This window comes from Passer domesticus, chromosome 2 (assembly GCF_036417665.1).
Source record: "Passer domesticus isolate bPasDom1 chromosome 2, bPasDom1.hap1, whole genome shotgun sequence".
NCBI lineage: Eukaryota > Metazoa > Chordata > Aves > Passeriformes > Passeridae > Passer > Passer domesticus.
Window position 1 is genome coordinate 126,854,866 of NC_087475.1, and position 16,942 is coordinate 126,871,807.

General features: G+C 51.6%; 1 protein-coding gene across 6 annotated transcripts in view; it reads left to right on the plus strand.

Moving 5' to 3' along the window:
* Window positions 1-16,942, plus strand: part of TIAM1 (TIAM Rac1 associated GEF 1) — a 147,300-nt gene that overhangs the window by 63,991 nt on the left and 66,367 nt on the right. For 3 of the 6 annotated variants that reach the window (XM_064411177.1, XM_064411172.1, XM_064411176.1), the window contains one exon: window positions 15,858-16,828. In XM_064411177.1, coding sequence (XP_064267247.1) covers window positions 15,869-16,828 — 960 coding nt within the window. In that variant the 5' untranslated portion in view covers window positions 15,858-15,868. Of the gene's footprint in view, window positions 1-6,992; window positions 7,153-10,864; window positions 11,044-15,857; window positions 16,829-16,942 lie in introns of those variants that run through there. The other 3 variants (XM_064411173.1, XM_064411174.1, XM_064411175.1) reach the window with 2 other exon arrangements.

The window sequence follows — 16,942 nt, forward strand, 5'->3', positions numbered from 1 at the left end:
GTGGTGGAAATGGGCCTCAAGCCACAATTCCAGCCATCCCTGTAGCAGTTTATTTGTCTCATTTCAAAGCCATTCCACGGCTGGTTTGAATTACTCCTCCCTCGTGACCTGTTGTGCTGGTAAATGGTCAGGCTGAACAATATCCCGATATTAATTGGTGCCGTGGGATTTCGGGTGGTGCTTGGAGGAGCTGCGCTCTGCTTCTGAACATGAAGTTACTCTGCAAGTGTTTTTATTGTCTTAAAAAGGACTTTACTGCCTGTTTACATAATTACTAATCTAATAATTATAGTGGAATTGAACCCTGAAAGTTGGTGGATCTTTCTGAATCACTGAACAAAGGAAGCCCGTCAGGTTTTTGTATCTTTTATAAATATAAGCCTCTGGACCAATCAAAATGACAGAAATCCCACAAAAATGTCCCAGTTAATGGATTTTCTGTTTGCAGCACTGTATAGGGTTACAGAAATACTGGTAGCTAATTGCAGCCTTACAGATGGCACCAGGAGGGACGGATTTCTCCAGCCTATGCTGCCTTCCTTTGGCTCCCTGCAGTTCAGAGCCAGGAACACTTTTTGCAGAGGGAGGAGAGTACCTGGCTGCTTTTTGGGTGCTTTGCTGGGAGAATTTCAGGTATTTAAAAAAATTATACGTATGTTGTTAACAAGGATGTTTTCAGGGCTTATTGTGCGCTTCTTTTGAAGGGCACTTTTTTGTTTTAATGGGAAAATGAGATGGGGATTGTGACCTGGGGTGGTGCTGGGAGATGGTGTGGGAATCTATAAAATCAGAGGGTTTTAGGAAAGCTGTGAAAGGTTCACAGCTGAGGGCGGCTGTGAGTCAAAGAAAAGGTCCTAAAATGGACCCCTGAAGAAATGGTTTGTGGAAAATAGAGAAATAACACCTTGTTTCTCTGAGATTTCCCTGTTCTTTGCTCCCTTTGGCCTTTTCCTCCTCGCTGTGACCGTTCGGCGTGCGAGGCAAGGCGAGATTCCCGCTGCGACGTCGGAAGCTGGCCTGAGCTTTTTGCTTCCATGTGCCCCTCTCCAAACCTCGTGGCTCCTCCGGGGGCCCCATGCAGAGCCCCGGGAGGGAGTTTTGCCCTCTCCCAGCCTGGCTGGCGGGCAGGGTGCTGGGGAGCCGCTCTGCGCGGGCGGAAGCCGCTCCTGCGGCAGCTTGTTCCCAGCTGCCCCATGCGCAGGGGCTCGGCAGCTCCCCGGGCAAGGAAAGGCTGCAGTCAGCACTCTGCAGCCAGGGAGGCACTTCTCCTTGCCCTCTGCCCGTCCCTGCTGCAGCCCTGCAGACGGGGAGCCCTCGGGAGAACTCCGCCGGGAGCGTTTGTGTTGCTGCGTCACGCCAGCGAAGCTGTGCTGCTGCTGCAGGAGCTTATCCCCAGCTGGGCTTCCTTTGGGGCTTAAAGAGAGATGTGTTCCTGTGAGTCACATCATCATTTTGCTGCTGTGACCGTGTTGCAGTGGCCTCTGCAGGCTCAGTCAGAGGTCGTGTCCCAGCGCAGCAGCGGATACAGCTGCGCTGGCAAATATTTGTGATGTAGATCTGGGCCCAGTGTGGAGGCTGTGCTTTGATTCCCGCAGTGCACAGAGCTCTCCTTGCTCCTTTATGTACAGGGAATAACGTCATGAGAAAGGTTTTGTAGGAGCTGATTAAAAACTGTAAATAATAAAGTACAAAATACGGGTTTTTTAACCTCTTCCCCCTCTTTTCATGTAGGTATGTCAGCTCTAAAAAGTGGTGGAAAAAATCTAAGAAAGCAAGTAAGGAAGGGAATTGCATTTGAAATATTTTGATATTGCTCATGGGTGACTTGAAAGGATGTATAGCCCACGAGTGATGTGTGACAAGGAGATCTTTTCAGACCAAGACTCTTTGATGACAGAACATCCAGAGGTCTCCAGGGCACCTGTAGGGCAGACTCTGCAGCAGAGAGCAGAAAAGTTCAAGGGAAAACCCCCTGCACTGGCACAAAAGTTTTTGCCTCCCAAAAAGAGATGCAAGGGCTGGTGCAGAGCCACGGAGTCTTTGTTTAGCTCTGTTTAGCTCTGTAAATGTGTCCTTTGCTTCTCTCTTTTGTCCCCTCTTTGAAGGGCTTCCCTTGAAAATGGCAGCAGTGTTTGAGGTGCATCCAGTCACTGCAGATATAGTTACTGCTTCTGCCTGGGTCTGTAGGATCAGTGTGGAGACGTGGCTGTGGCTGCTGGTGGAGTGGAAGGCACAGGAGAGTCACCTCTCCTGGTGGCCTTGGCTCAGGAGGGTGGAAAAGTGTCTTTCAGGAGGAAATTCCTGGTCCCTGGTGTTGTTTTTAACACCCTTTTGAGTAAAAGTTGCTTTAAGCAGTAACACAGTGGGGGCTGTGTGCATGCAGACAAAAACAGTGCTGGGAAGTTACTGGGAAAGGCTGGATGTCCCTGCAGCTTGGAGGTGGCTCTGTGGGGGGACAGGAGCCATTCAGGTGAATTGAGGAGCTGTTGTGAGCTCAGGTGGGTGAGTAATTCCCTTGTAGCACAGGCAAGGTGACTCTGGTCAGTGTGTGCACAGATAGACAGAGTGTGCATCTGCTGCAGGGTTTGCTTTCATTTGGCTGGGAATGGTGCCACAGAAAACACCAGTGGCTTTGGCAGCCACTAAAATCATCTTCTGCTCTTTAAATGTAAAGAGGAAACTGTTTTTTTCCTTGCAGGGTTATTTTGGAAAAGTGAAGCACTGAAATGATGGAATGGCACTTGCTGCTGCTGCTGGAAGTATCAATCACAGGTTGGAGAAGACCTCCAAGGTCGTGGGGTCCAACCTGTGCCTGATGTCACCAGCCCAGAGCACTGAGTGCTGTGGCCACTCATCGCAGTGCTGGGTAGATTTACTGCCTTTTGTTTTGCTGATACCTCACCAACCTGGCATTTGGAGGAGGCGTAGCTGTTGTTTTATCAGGAGTTTGAGTTCCTGACACATATTTCAGAATGCCTAAAAAAAATTCCCACTTCTTCATACTTGAGCTCAGTGTTTTGTTTCTGTGGCTGTAGCCAGCAGTAAGTGCATGGAAAGGAGTGAGAGTCTGGTGCTGAAACATTCCCACTGGGGTTTGGAGCATCTCTCCCTGCTCCTTCTCTGGCACTGCTTTTGAGTCATTCTCAGGGGAGGGCTAGGCTGAAGCTGGTTTGGCAGCGTGCTGTGCAGGATGTGGGGAGCTCACAGGTACAAGCCCTGCAGCTGGTCACCTGGCACCACTCACAGGCAGCTCCCTCCTGCCAGCAGCAACATTCCCCTCTGATTGACCACAGATTGCAAAGCCAGAGGAGGACCTGGACCAGCTGTGGTGCTGCCAAACTGAGGAGGATTTGTGTTGGTTTTTTCCTGTTGCTCAGGAGCAGCTTGAGGTTGGGAAGGACGAGCTCTGTCCCTCTGTGTGATCCCTGGGTCTCCCGAGGCTGGTCAGGGCTCCAGGGCAGTGCTCAGCCCCTGAAGCCCCAGCTGGATGCTCTGGGGCTGCTCAGCTGCCTCTCTGCCCGTGTTCCACTTGACAGCAGCTTTGGTGTTCTGAGCTCCTCTCGGAGTGAAGCCTCACTTTGCTGAAGGTGTCTGGTCTGTGTTAACCTTGGCCACGGTGAGGATTGCACGTTCCAGATGAGGTCAGTGTCTTCTGCAGCATCAGGCACTGCTGTTTCTGCTGGGCAAGTCCTGCTTGGTGCATCCTTTGATTTACATTTGCTTTTCTTGGCATTTCTGTCACACACAGGGAGCTGATGGCCCTCTGGGATCAATATGAGACAAAAGGTCTGTTCTGTGCTCCGACTTTTCCCAGCTTTGTGTCCTCAGCACAAGTCACCAGCACATTTCATTTTTATGTGTCTGCACTAAAAACATGAAAAGACTTGAGTGAGGTAATTCTCTCCTCAGCACAACCTCTGTGCAAAGTTTCTTATGCAGATCATAATTCCTGTGCCAGTTTTTGTCATCTTCAGCTCCACTAGCAGTTTCCTGGAAAGGTGTCTTCTGCCTTTCCTCCTCTGGAAAATGGGTCATCTTCTTGCAGGGAGTGATCAAGAGCAGCAGGCAGAAATTAATTCCGATTCCCATTTTTTCCCGTGTCATTCCTAGTTCCATCTCTCAGCTGTGCTCCCCAGCCTTGCATCCCACTGACAGACAGATGGATACATCACTGCTGGGATCACTTGTTCTGCAGTCCCAGGCAGGGTCCTGATCCGCAGGTTTTAATATAAAAATTCCTTCCCATATCCCTGTGGTTGCTTCTCTCATAGTTTTGGGATGCAGATTGAAAGCTGCTGCTGACTGGCACGTTTCAAACTCCGGATTTTGCTCCTGATGACCTCAGATGTGGTGATTCACATGCCTCTCCCCCCCCATGCACTCTGTGGAAAAGGAGGCAAAGCCTTCATTTCAGTTGGAGGCCACACTCAGAGCTGATGGTATCAGCTTTCCACGCTGAGCTGCCTGACTTTGGGTAGCTCTGGCTTTTCCTCTCCAGAGCATTTGCTGATCCATCCCTTTTCTGTCCCTTCCCAGGGTGGGGGCTCACCCCCTGAGCCCCGGGGGTGTCTTCTCCTGTGATTTCCACCCCTCATGGATGGGTTCTGTCCCCTGTTCATTAAAGAAGCAACACCCAGCCGTGTGGCCCTGGAGTTGTGTGCTCCTCCCTGGGGGAGAGCCGTGTCAGGAGCTGTGAGGGACGAGTCGTGACAGGAACCGGTCAGCCCAGATCAGCTGAAGCCATCAGGTTCTGCCGGGACGTGCAGGATAAAACCCGAGTGCTTCCTTCACCTTTGGCAGTGCCAAGCTGGTCCCAAGGAGCCGAGCTTTGCATGGTTTGGAGGGACAGGGCTGTACCATGGCAGAGCTGCTCTGCTGGGGCTGATATCAGGAGATGAGCACAGCAGCCACCAGGGCACTGTTTGCCTGCCTCCTCCAGCTCTTCCTAAACAGCAGGCAGGATTCCCAGTTGTGTTTTGGGACGTTTGGGCTCCGTTTGTTGCTCCCATGGTCTCTGCCAGGAGCGCTGGGAGCAGGAGGAGGGTGGGCAGTCCTGGCTTTGGGCCTGGCTGAGTGGCTGTGTCAGCATCTTCCCTTGTCCCTGTCCCAGCAGAGAGCCCTGTCCGTGCTGCACTGACACGCCAGGCAATAACCCCCCCTGGTTTTGGGAATTTAGGATGTTCAGTGCATGCTTTCTGCTGGTGGGACACAGCTTTCCTTCTTGGTCACCCCGTACCCTTTCCCACTGGGATGGGGCTGTGCTGGGTCTCTCTGCACTCTGTTCCCAGAGAGAAGGGAGCTCTGGGGAGCCTGGCAGCAGGAATCCAGCCCTGGATTCCTGCAGTGCTGGCCTCTCCACCCCAGTGCAGTTTCAGTGAAGGACGAGTCCTGCATGGTGCTGATTTCAAGCAGGAGCTCACAGAGAGATCCTGGTGCCAAAACCTGTGCGAGGCATGCTGTCATCTGCAAAGGACATCCTTTGCTTCATCCTTTCTCTTATTCTGGAAGTAGTTGTGCTGTCCTTTCTCCTGACTCCGAAGCAGTGATTGAGGAAGCTTACACAGCTCTGCTGCTCAGTGAGGATCCTCACCCTCCCTCAGGGAGAGGGACCAGAAAGGGAAAGCTCTGCTGATCTGCCCGAGTTGTATTTCACACCGGTTTTTCCACAGACCTCTGGAATCCCTCCCTAGTACTTAAGTCAGGGTATCTAAAATTAGATACTTCATATCTCAGGCACCATCTTAATGATCTGTGTGAGGTCTTTGGCATTGCTTGAAAATCAGATTACTTACCTCAGTGCTTAAATGAGGAGATACACCAAGCACTTCCTCTGCAATTCCCCCTACCACAATTATTGCCCTTAATTTTTTTTCCACACCATTTTAATCCTTCACATCCTGTCTCGTCGGTCACTCTAGCCAAGGGTTTCAGTTTTTATTGCTGGAGCCTGTGGTGCTGGGTGGTTCTTCTGTGCAGGCAAGGTCCCACTCCTTGGCTGTACAGGGAGAGCTCCCACAGATCCATTTGGAGCTCTTGTCTCCTGGCCTGAACATTTTCTCTTTACTTCTCAATCTTTTGAGTGCATTTGGCACGTCCCACCCTTGCTGTGTATCAGCAGTTCTCGGCTCATTTGGCACAAGCAGAAAGCCCTTTTTAAGCTACGTGTAATAACAATAACATAGAACTGAAAGGTAAATAAACAAGCCGCACCTTATTTTTTGTTTCTGCTGCGTTTTGGGAATTCTTTTCATTTTTCAAGTATCATATAAACGTACATGCAGTCCTCAGAGCCTCCACGGAGGCTGAGTGGGCTCCTCCTTCCCTGCAGTTCCCCGTGGCTGGGCTTAGTCTGCCCCACAGGCTCCAGGGAGTTGCCCTCGTGGCTTCCCATAGATTTGCTTATGTCTGATGATCTGAAATTAGAATCCTTCCCCTGCTCTGCCCTTTGCTGGAAACGTGTGAAGCCTTGCAGATTCCCCCCCAGGGTAGAAAGGGGGATTTTCCCACCATTAAAAATAAAAGGGAAGGGAAGGAGAAAGAGTTAAAACATGCTCAGATAGTTGTAAGAATGATTGAAAAACAAACAAACCCACAACCGTGTCAATTATTCACATCCCCTCTATAAATAGAGACACCCTGGAGAGGGGGCTTTCCCTTGGGCTACCTGCTCTGCTCTTTGATTAATTTATTGCCAAGGCCCCACGGTGCTTTCTTGGTGCTGTGCTCCTGGTTTTGCTTCCTTTAGCAGGGATTTGGGGATGGCTGGCTGCTGCCTCTGTGGAGGTCTAAAGTCCCTCGACAAACCTTCCTCCCTCCTCTCTTCTTGCCTTTTCTTCCCTCCCTTGGGAATTGTCGTGGGGTGGTGCTGCAGCTGGAGGAGCAGGGCTTCCCACACCTTCCCCGTGAGGAGCTCTGCTCAAAGGGAATGTGGGTTTGTTTTGCTCTGCCCTCCTCTTCATCTGGAGCATCACCAGCGTTGCTCCCGCGGCCCTGACAGACACGGAGGTTGCGTGCTAGCGAGACGCTTGCCAAGAGGCTTTGCAGTTGGAGCTCTACCTGCCCATTCCTGGGGATGGATGGATGGATCCTGACCTGCCTGCATGGTCACTGTCGTCACACTCCAGCTTCAGGAGCAGCCATCCTCCTCAACAGGTAGTGCAAGCCGTGCTTGCTTTGAAATTCATTTCTCTCACGAGCAGCGCTTGGTTTGAAATTAATTTTTTTCACAAACAAAAGGCTTCTATGGCATTTAAAATGTCATAGGAAGAAAACAGAGAGAGGAGCACGTTTGTAATTTATTTTCGCTGCTTTAAAAGTCAACCAGCTTCTGCAATCCTCTGAAGTTGGTCTTGGGGCTGTGTCTGGAGTGAGAGTGGGAAAGCTCAGAGCATTTCTGAATTGCATTTCTGAGCAAAGATCTGGGCATAGAGCAGTCTCTTCTCCATCCATGGATCCAGCACTGCTGCAGCCTCACCTCAAGGCGTGGGGCAGCTTTGGTCACCACAGTTTGAGAAGGATCTAAAGCTATTGAGAACAGCATCCCAAGGAGGGATGGTGAAGGGTCTGGAGGTTGTCAGGGTGTCTGTGCAGGGCCAGGAGCTGGCCTCTGATCCCTGTGGGTCCCTTCCAGCTCAGGATGTTTTGTGCTGCCTCTCCTGTGGGTTTTGTTTTGCGGAGGGCAGCCCAGGGACATGGCATGGGGAGAGGCAGAGGTGCCAGGCCAGCAGAGCCCTGGAGCACAGGAGAGCGTTCACCTGGGTCTCAGGGCAGGGCACGGGCTGGGCTGACCTCAGCAGCACTCATGTTAGCTAACTAACTATTAACTAACAAAGTGTGGCCTCCAGTCACAAACCGAGGGCCTGATTGTCCATTTCAGGAGGTGGGATCAAACACTGGAGTTACAGTGGTGTGGAACTGGGATGGTGGGTGGGGAATGCAGCCCGGAGCTGCTGATGGATATTGGATGGTTTCTGTAGGGAATGCCTACTGCTTCCTGTCTCTGTATGTACATCCTGCTTGATGGTAGCATTACAGAGAGCTTCTCCAAACTGGATGAAGATTTACTTAACAACCAACTGATTGCATTTGAAATCTGACAAAAACAATGCCTTATAAAATGAAAAAGTAAAAATAGAATTGAAAGAGAGCTGTCGTCCCTCTCGCCAACTTTTCCTGTTCACTGGACAAGGGGATATATTTGCATACTGATTTTTTTTTCATTCTGGAAAGGAAGGGTTGTGCTTTGGAAAGGAGGCTCTTAGAAAGCTACAGTTTCCATATTTTTCATCCATTAATGTTCCTGTCAAGTGTCCGCAAGCAAACAGAAAACAGGCGTGCTGGATTTTTCCCCAGACCCTTGGCAGTGCAAACTGCTGCAGCATGTGGAAGCCAGAGCTCTTTGCCATACCTGGAGTCGCAGGTAGCAGATGTGAGGAATAACAAGGTGCTCCTTTAAGCTGTTCTGCTTGCCTGCTCTGCGTTTAATCCATGCGTGGAGGTTTCCTGCGCTCCTGGCTGGGATTGGCAGCACGACGAGCCCCGTGGGAGCTCCTGGCCTGGATTTTGGAGGCTCTGTTGTGTGGCTGTGCAGTAAATACAGCTGTGCTGCTGCAGCCCTTCAAAGGACGGGGAGCTGCACTGACGTGTGCAGGCGTTGGCTGCGCACACCAGGGACGTGTCAGTGTGTCGGGATGTGTCGGGAGCGGTCGGCGCTGACAGGGGATGTTTTGTCTCCAGTGCTGAAGTTTCAAAATCTTTATTTGATTATTTTTAAAAATAAGATCAGTTATTCCACGTGTTGATGTGTACAACTGTCCATCTCCCCTGGTGGGTCACTGGTGAGCTTCTCCCTTGGCCAGCATCCACGGGAGCAAACGTGTCCAGAAGGGGCTCTGTGCTTGTGTTTGCTTCAGCCCTTCCTCCTGAATGAGGAGCGTGGGCATCACTTTTTGCCCTGTTGGACCTTCCAAGACCTTGCTGGAAGGAAGGCTTTGCTGGAGGCTGCTCCAGATCTCCAGAAGTTCTGTGGTGGCAGAGCCTGGGCTGTTGGAACCAGGACACTGAGGACTGTTCCAGTGCGCATTCCTGTCAAAGTAGGAAAAACAAATGTTCTTCTTGAACAGTACGAATTGGTTTAGTTTAGGAAGGACTGTCTGTGGTGTAAAAGTTAGTGGGAGTAAAACTTTTCAGGAAAGAGTGGATGGGTAATGATAAACCCTTGTCTTCTGGAGGAGCTGTGGTGCCCAGTGCTCATCTGCTCGTGGCAAAGGATGTTGCCAGCCCTTCAGATGTACTGGAGCAGCGTGAGCATTGGGATAATGCAGGATCCAGGTGTAAACATCCCCTTTTTGACAAAGGACTGCCAGGAGAGAAGGGGTTTAGCTGGAGGAGCACAGGTGTGTGGGGCTGCCCTGGAGCTGGTTTCTCAGCAGGGTGACCAGAGTTTGTGTCACCCTGGAGCAGATTTTAATGAGTTACAAACTTCTCAAAAGCCATGTCAGGGTGGAAGACCTGACAGAGTGCCGGGCTGTGTTTGTTTTGCTCTTCTTTTGGGCAGGTTTTTTGAGGCAGTAGCAGGCAGATCTGAACAGGGATGGTCACAATTCCCTTTCCTGGGAGGTGAGGAATGCTCGTGGCAGGGTTGCTCCCTGTGTGGTGGGTGCAGGTGGGGAGCCTCTTGCCTGTAGGACCTTTTTTGTCAGCAAGATTCCCCTCTTGGAAATTATTGGCAGCTGGCATGATAATGAGTCCATTTCAATATAAATGAGCTTCATTTTATTAATTTCTGCCAGCTCCTGAGCAATTCATGAACTGTTTTTCAGATCTCTACCAACAGCTTGGGGGAAGAGGGGGAGGTAGGGAGCAAAGAAGGAAGAGAAAGAAAATGAGAATATTTTTAATTTTAAAAAGAGCCAGTGACTCTCATCTCTTGAGAATCCAGCCAAGAGTGAGGATCACACTTTCTCCACCAAGGAGCTCCAAGAACATGAAGGGCAGCAGTAATCCCTCCCCAGGTTTTTGCTCCTTGGGACCTGTGGAGAAGTTTATAACTCTCCCAAGTTTGTGTGCAGTGTTGAGGTGATGTTTTAGTGCTGGTGCTTGGCTGGGAGAAGGAGGAGTTGGGTGAGAGCTGGATTGAGAATGCATTCAGCCTTTCCCAAGCCTGGACTAGAGCTGGGCTCCTTGCAAGGGAGCCCACCAGTGGTACCAGGCCTGGAAAGGGCTGGGATTTGGCATCCACATGAGCTCGATGTCTGACTTGAGGTCTGTCCTAAGGACTTGTCTCAGGTCTAGGTAAACACAGACTGGTCTCTTGTATCTGTGCCTTTGTGAGCACAACTAACCCGAGAACCCTTGCTCACAAAACCAGACGTAAATGTTCTGCCCCAATGGCTGATTCGCCCTTGGAAAATGGAAATGAAATCCCTGCCTGGAAAACTGCCCTTTCCACAATGGAGACAGTCTGCAGGGAAGTCTCCTGCGAGTCTTCCAGTGTCTCCTGGGTGGCTGGGTTCCCCTTGCTGCCAGAAATCCAGCCCTGCTGGGCTGGAAGGTGCCTCTCCTGCTGGTGGTCCTCAGATGCAGGTGTGGTTTTGGCCCTGAGCTGAGACAGAGCGGCCTCAGCATGGCAAGGTTACAGTCTGGGGGGATTTTGGTTGGGAAGAGGAACTCTCCACATCCCGTGGCTGGGGCTGGCGGTGCTTGGCGGGGTTTTTCATTTATTCTGCCACCATCAGCTTTCATCATCCCAATGTGAGCACAGCATTCCGTGCCGTGCTGCCCAGTGCTCCTTGGGTAAGTGCTGATGACAGGCCCCGGCAGAAGATGCTCCTGTCTGATTTGTTTTTCTCCCCTTTCTCCCCAGGTTTTTGGCATGTAGTCATAGCCTCTGACGCGGGAGTAATGGAGTCGCTGAGTGGCAGGTGCTGACAGCTTCTGCAGCCCCAGTAACTGCTCCTTTTGGGGTCATTTGCAATTCTGTACCTCTCAATGCCACAGCTCTCTGGGGGAAGGTTGCGCTGGATACCGGGACTGCCTCGGAAGGTACACGTGTGTTTCTGCAGGGCTTGCTGTGCTCTGGCTGCTGGGGAGGGCTGCTGAGGCTGCATGGCTGGGTACCCGGGCTGGGCAGCACAGGGCAGCTCCTGCTGCCATCCCTTCCTCCCTCCTCCTCCTCCTCTCACCCCAGCTGCCTGCGGGCTCTTTCTGGAGTCCATCCCGTGCTTTAACACATGTGAGAGAGGCTCACAAAAAAGAAGTGGCTGGTTAAGAGGTTCTGATGTGAAAACAATGAAATACGCCGCTGGAGTTTCTGAGAAACTCGAAGGCTTTCTGTGGAATTTCAGCCTCTCTACTGCCCTTATGAAAAAGCACATTTTAATTACAATAAAATGTGTGTGTTCACACTCGGTTATTAGTCTTGTACATTTTTCTATGTGGTTCTGGTGAGTTCAGTGAAAATCTTTGTTGTTGGCTGGCAGATTTTAGCAGAAGTTTATTTCTGTAGGCTCACTGCCCGCTGTGGATTTGATCATTGTTCTGGTTCTCACAGCCTTCGAGCTACGCTCCAGGAGAAAAATACAGATTTGTCACCAGGGCCTCCCACTAGAATCTAATTTTAAATTTGCAATCTGTTGTCTTGTGAGGTGCTTCAAATTTGGTTGGAAATTTAGTATTTTTCAGATATGCTCCTGGAATCTGGTGGTCCAACCTTTTGCAGGTTCAAGAGTTAGTAACATAGGTTTAATTGAAATGAGTATTCTGGTTTTGTAATTATTTTAAGAATTAATTTAATATCAGGGTAGGGGAAGAGGAAGGAAAATTGCTGTTTTTAAAGGAAATTATGTTCTCTGAGTGGGCCATCATCAGTGGTCATCTAGAATGTGATATAATTTATGTGTAACCGTTTCATGTAAGAGTCATCCAGCAAAACCTCAGCAGTTCAGCTGGAGGTCAGTCTGCTTTTCCCACATACCCAGTGTAGGGAACACTGTTTTTCCTGCAAAATTCATGCTCTCCCTGCTGGCAGCCTAATCTTGATGCCAGTCTGAAGTTTTAACTTTCAGAAAACATATCTCAGCCCTCTGTCCTGTCTCTTGATGTGCAAGCTGGCTTAGAGGTGACTTAATTGAAGTCACCACATTTCTGACATTTTCCCTGCACCAAAGCAGGAAGGAGCAGGTTTTCTGGGAGAGAAAGCGCTTTCCCAGCATGGCCACTTTTTTGGGGATGTGGAGGCAGAAGTTGCCACCCCTCATTTGCCTGGCTGGGGCTGCAGATACAATCTGCATCTTCAGCGAGCGCCTGAGTCAGGGCGCTGGTGCCTCTTCCAGAGACGTGCCTGTCTCCCTGCTTTGCTTTTCAAGCCTCTCCCTCCCAGAGAGAGAGAGAGAGATTTCGTCAGAGGCCCTCCGTTCCCACAAAAAGTTTGGGTTCTGATCAATCAACGTTTTCTGGGGAAAAACGCCCAGCCAGTTGTGCTTGCAGCGCGTGGCCCCGTGCTGATCCTGCAAGGTTCAGGGGCACTCACAGAGATTCCCGACACCACCACAGACCTGTCTAAAGCATGGAGATGTGTCACACTTGATCTGTGTCATATCCTGGTGGTACCTTGATGGGTCTTTAATGGTGGCCTTTGCGTTTGGCAGCCCAGCTAACAAGGGGAGCCTTTGTCCTACCAGCACTTGCGTGCAGCTCCCATTAACATTACTCATTTTCTTAATTTGATACAGATTTTTTTCATTGAGTGTGCTAAATGCAGTTAAGCCACAGACAGGCAGCATCTGGCAGTCGTAGCCGAGCTCTTTGAGACGCTGTTGCCCCAGGGTGTCTGCTGTGGCCCGTGGGAGGCTGGGGCTCCCTCCCCTGCCCAGCTCCCGCTCGCTGGGGATGCTGGAGTCTGTAGCAGTGCCAATTCCCCTCTCAGGCTGCCTTTCCACATCTGCCTGAGCTCACCTCTCAGCTGCCTGCTGCCAAAAAACGAGGAGGTGTCACTCTCCAGATGCGTTGTCCCCTCCTGTCCCCACTGTGTCCCCAGACAGGCGCCCTTGTGCTGCCTCTGGCACGTGCCAGGCCAACTCTCTAGCTCAGCACAAACTAACTAATAAGCTCTTCTTTTTGTTGTTTTTTCTTTCCCCCCCCAGATTTGTTTTCCGCTGTTTTAGTGGACTCTGCTGCCCAGCACTTGATTTGGTTCAGGGTAGCTGGTGGAAATGCTCAGGAGGCAGAAGGGAGGCAGAAATGGGGTGAGAAGGTAGAATTGGGGAGTCCCTTTTAGAGAACCCCCCTCAGCCTGACCTGGTGGGGCTGACTGAGCCACCCAGGCTGTGTCCTGCCTGTCCCAGGGGAGATGGGCTCTGCCAGGGGATGGTGACAACCTTGGGGATGGCACTGTCTTGCATGGCTGCAGCTGCACCAGCTGCACTGCCTGCAGCCCTCCTGCACCTACGGGCAGCATTCCTGCAACCTTGCAGCTGGGAATTCAGCGGGATTAGGCAGGGCTTTCCAGGGTGCAGGGCTGAGGTGTGGGCTCACTGACAGCCGCTTGTGGATTTGCAAACTCCTCACCCAAAGCGCCAGCCCACTGAATAAAAAAGGGTCGGCTCTTTGCTTTGAAGTCTGACACTTCTTGCCAGTCTGTAGCAGATACTTCATTGTGTGAAATCACTCCCTGAACATTCCTTCTGTGGAGGGAAGGCTTCCCTCCTTCCAGGAGAGTGTTATTTCCTCACGGGATGCAGCCTGAGCTGCTGCTCCTTTCCTCACCGAGCCCATTTGTGATCCTGTTGCTTTTCTGGCTTGGGGAAATCTTGCCCGGTGTGGCTGGAAGGTAAAGAACCATTGCAGGTTTCAAGAGGGCTTTTACAACTGCTGATTCTCCTTGGGGTGAGAAGGGATGGCTGGAGATGGGATGGATGGATGGAGGCTGGGGGTAAATGGTGCAGGCTCTGCCGGGCTGTGCAGCCAGTGGAAATCCCCCCGGATGGAAGTGTGGTCAGCAGGAACCAAAGCAGGGAAAGCATTGCCCCGAGAGGGTTTCTGCTGCAGGACAGAAGCACTGAGGGCTTGTTTTAGGTATCTGCAGAAGAGAAGATGCAGGTTTTGTGCTTTAAAATGTTCCATAGCCAAAAGCTGGCTGATTGTTTTTCAGTCTGTATCAAAGAGCTGTAGCTCTTGGGAGACAACTAACCCTTGTCTAGGGATTGATAAAGCTGTCTTTTGGTTTTTTGTTTTAAGATTTAAACCTGCCCTTTATTCAGTTCTTTTATTTTTCTAAACAAGTCATGGCAGCCAAAGGGAGTTCTGCCATTCATTTCAGTAGTTGTAGGGCATTTCCTCTGTAGTTTACTTCACCTGCAATTGTATTTATGTTCAGCGCAGAAATGCTCAGATATTCATGGTGTTGTCTGTTGCCCCAGCACTGAACAGACTTCTAGTCTCAGCCATGAGTAGCTTTGCTGGGCAGAGGAGCAGAGGCACAGTCCTCTTGCTGTGGTCAGAAGTGTCAGTGCAGAGCTCAGTTCTGCTGAGCTGTCCTGTTTAGTGCCATCAGTTCCTCACTTTCCATGTGTTTGTGTAGGGCTGATTCACTTCTCTGCAGCAGCAATTGTGTGTATGTAGATAGTGAGGGAAAATACGTGGTTGCATTCATCCTGCCAGCATCTGGTGCAGTACCCACCAGCATCCTGGCAGAGGAGAGGAAATTGCCCCAAGAAATTAAAAACTCCAGATCATTTTAGTGTCAGGGCAGCTTTTTTATTGTCAACCAAAATTGATGGAAATGCCTCAAAACAAAGAAGTTTTGTCTTGGAATTTCTTTTCAAGACTGATGGAGTGTTTTTCTCTATGTAGTTGTCTCGTGTGCAATTCAGGATCTCCTGTTTGATTTTGAACTTTGGCATTTGCTTTTCTTCTTCTGCTTCTTGCTGTCAGGCCAGAGAGGAAGGACCCAATACTACTGATAAAATATTTCTGACATTTGTTGAGTGAGATCACAGACCTCAAAGTGTTTTCCAAGGTTGAATCAGATCATCACTCCCACCTCCTGGATGGGAAACCTGTTCCACGGCGGGACGTGCACAGCTGAATAATGCAGGAGGCTGGGCTGGGGCTGGGGACACCAACCCCATCCCTGCGTTCCAGCTCAGATCAAAGAGCTCAGATCTGCTTATCTGCTTCAGAGGGAGTGGGAAGGAGAGGTTATTTTTGTATAGTCTGAGTCACTCATGCTAATTTATTTTTCATAATATGGCTTTCTTGTGGGGGACTCTCCGTACCTGCTTAATGTTGCACAGTTTTTTTGTTCCAGAAATCAAACCTGTCATTAGCTCGCTGCCAAACGGGTGGGTTTGTACTTTGCTGTTTGGTGCTTCGCTTTGCAGCTCCTAGCCAAAAAAAAGGTGAAATCTCAGCTAAAGGTGTACATCCCTCTCCTTTTCAGCATCTGTTACCTGCAGATAAACAAGAGCTGTTGATTTTTTGAGTTTGTTGGCTGGAAGGACGATGCTGAGGGTCAGGTGAATGTGCACAGAGCTGAGATGGCACTGTGGTGCTGAACTGGTTCCAGTTCACACCGAGCTCCAGGCTTCAGTCCTTTGCTCTTCTGCACTCGTGGTTTGCACCAGGCTGTTTGCTACCTTCTGATTTAACTGTATTTCTAGGTTTGCTGGTACAGCTGCTGGCTCCCCTAATTAATTAATCTGTGGGGTTATTGCTGCAGTTATGGAAGTCCCTGCAAGAATCCGCGGTGTAGGTTTTGGGATGGGCTCGGTAATTAATGAAACGAACAAGCAGCTGTTGTTGCACTGGGATGTCCGTGTGCCTCCCCGCCCTAACGGTGCCCGCTGTGTCCCTCGCAGACCGTGACGCCATGGGCAACGCGGAGAGCCAGAGCGTGGAGCACGCCTTCTACGGGGACAAGCAGCCGGGGCTGGGCCGCAAGCACACGTCGCGCTCGCTGCGCCTCTCGGGCAAGGCCTCGCGCCGCACGCGCCACGCCTCCTCGGGCAAGATCATCCACCGCAACTCCGAGGTGAGCACGCGCTCCAGCAGCACGCCCAGCATCCCGCAGTCGCTGGCCGAGAACGGCCTGGAGCCCTTCGCCCCCGAGGCCAACCTGGAGGACTTCGGCAGCGCCATGTGGGTGGAGCGCATGGACATGGGGCTGCGGCCCGTGTCCTACCACACGGACTCGTCGGTGACGCCCAGCGTGGACAGCAGCACGGTGCTGACGGCCGCCTCCGTGCACAGCATGCCCGACTCGGAGGAGAGCCGGCTCTACGGGGACGAGCCGCCCTTCCTGGCCGAGGGCGCCGGGCGGGCGCTGCGCTACGCGGCCAACGGCTCCGCCTTCGCGGACGCGGCCGGCTTCAAGAAGAAGCGCTCCAAGTCGGCCGACATCTGGCGCGAGGACAGCCTGGAGTTCTCGCTGTCCGACCTCAGCCAGGAGCACTTGACCAGCAACGAGGAGATCCTGGGCCTGGCCGAGGAGAAGGACGCCGAGGCCGCGCAGGGCCCGCAGGCCGGCGGCAGCCCCCAGCCCCTGGCCGCCTGCCAGCGCGCCAACTCCATGAGTGACCTGTACTCCCCCAAAACCCCCGGGGTGCTCCCCCAAAACGCCTTCGGGGCGTACTGCCGGAACCTGGCGTCCGACATCCCCGAGCTCGGGAGCCACAAGATGGCTTCGGTGGCCGCCGAGGACGCGCCCTCCTCCTACAGTAACTACAACACGCTGCCCTGCAGGAAGTCCCACTGCCTCTCCGAGGGGGCCTCCAACCCCCAGATGAGCCACAGCAGCAGCATGCAAGGCAGAAGGGCGAAAACCACCCAGGTAAGGCAGGTTTCTTCTGTGGTTTGGCATTTGCTGGGCTGGGTCTATAGATGAAGGTTTTCTGGGTTCTCCCAGGCCGTGTTTTCCTTCCACATCCCCTTTCCCAGCAGAGAG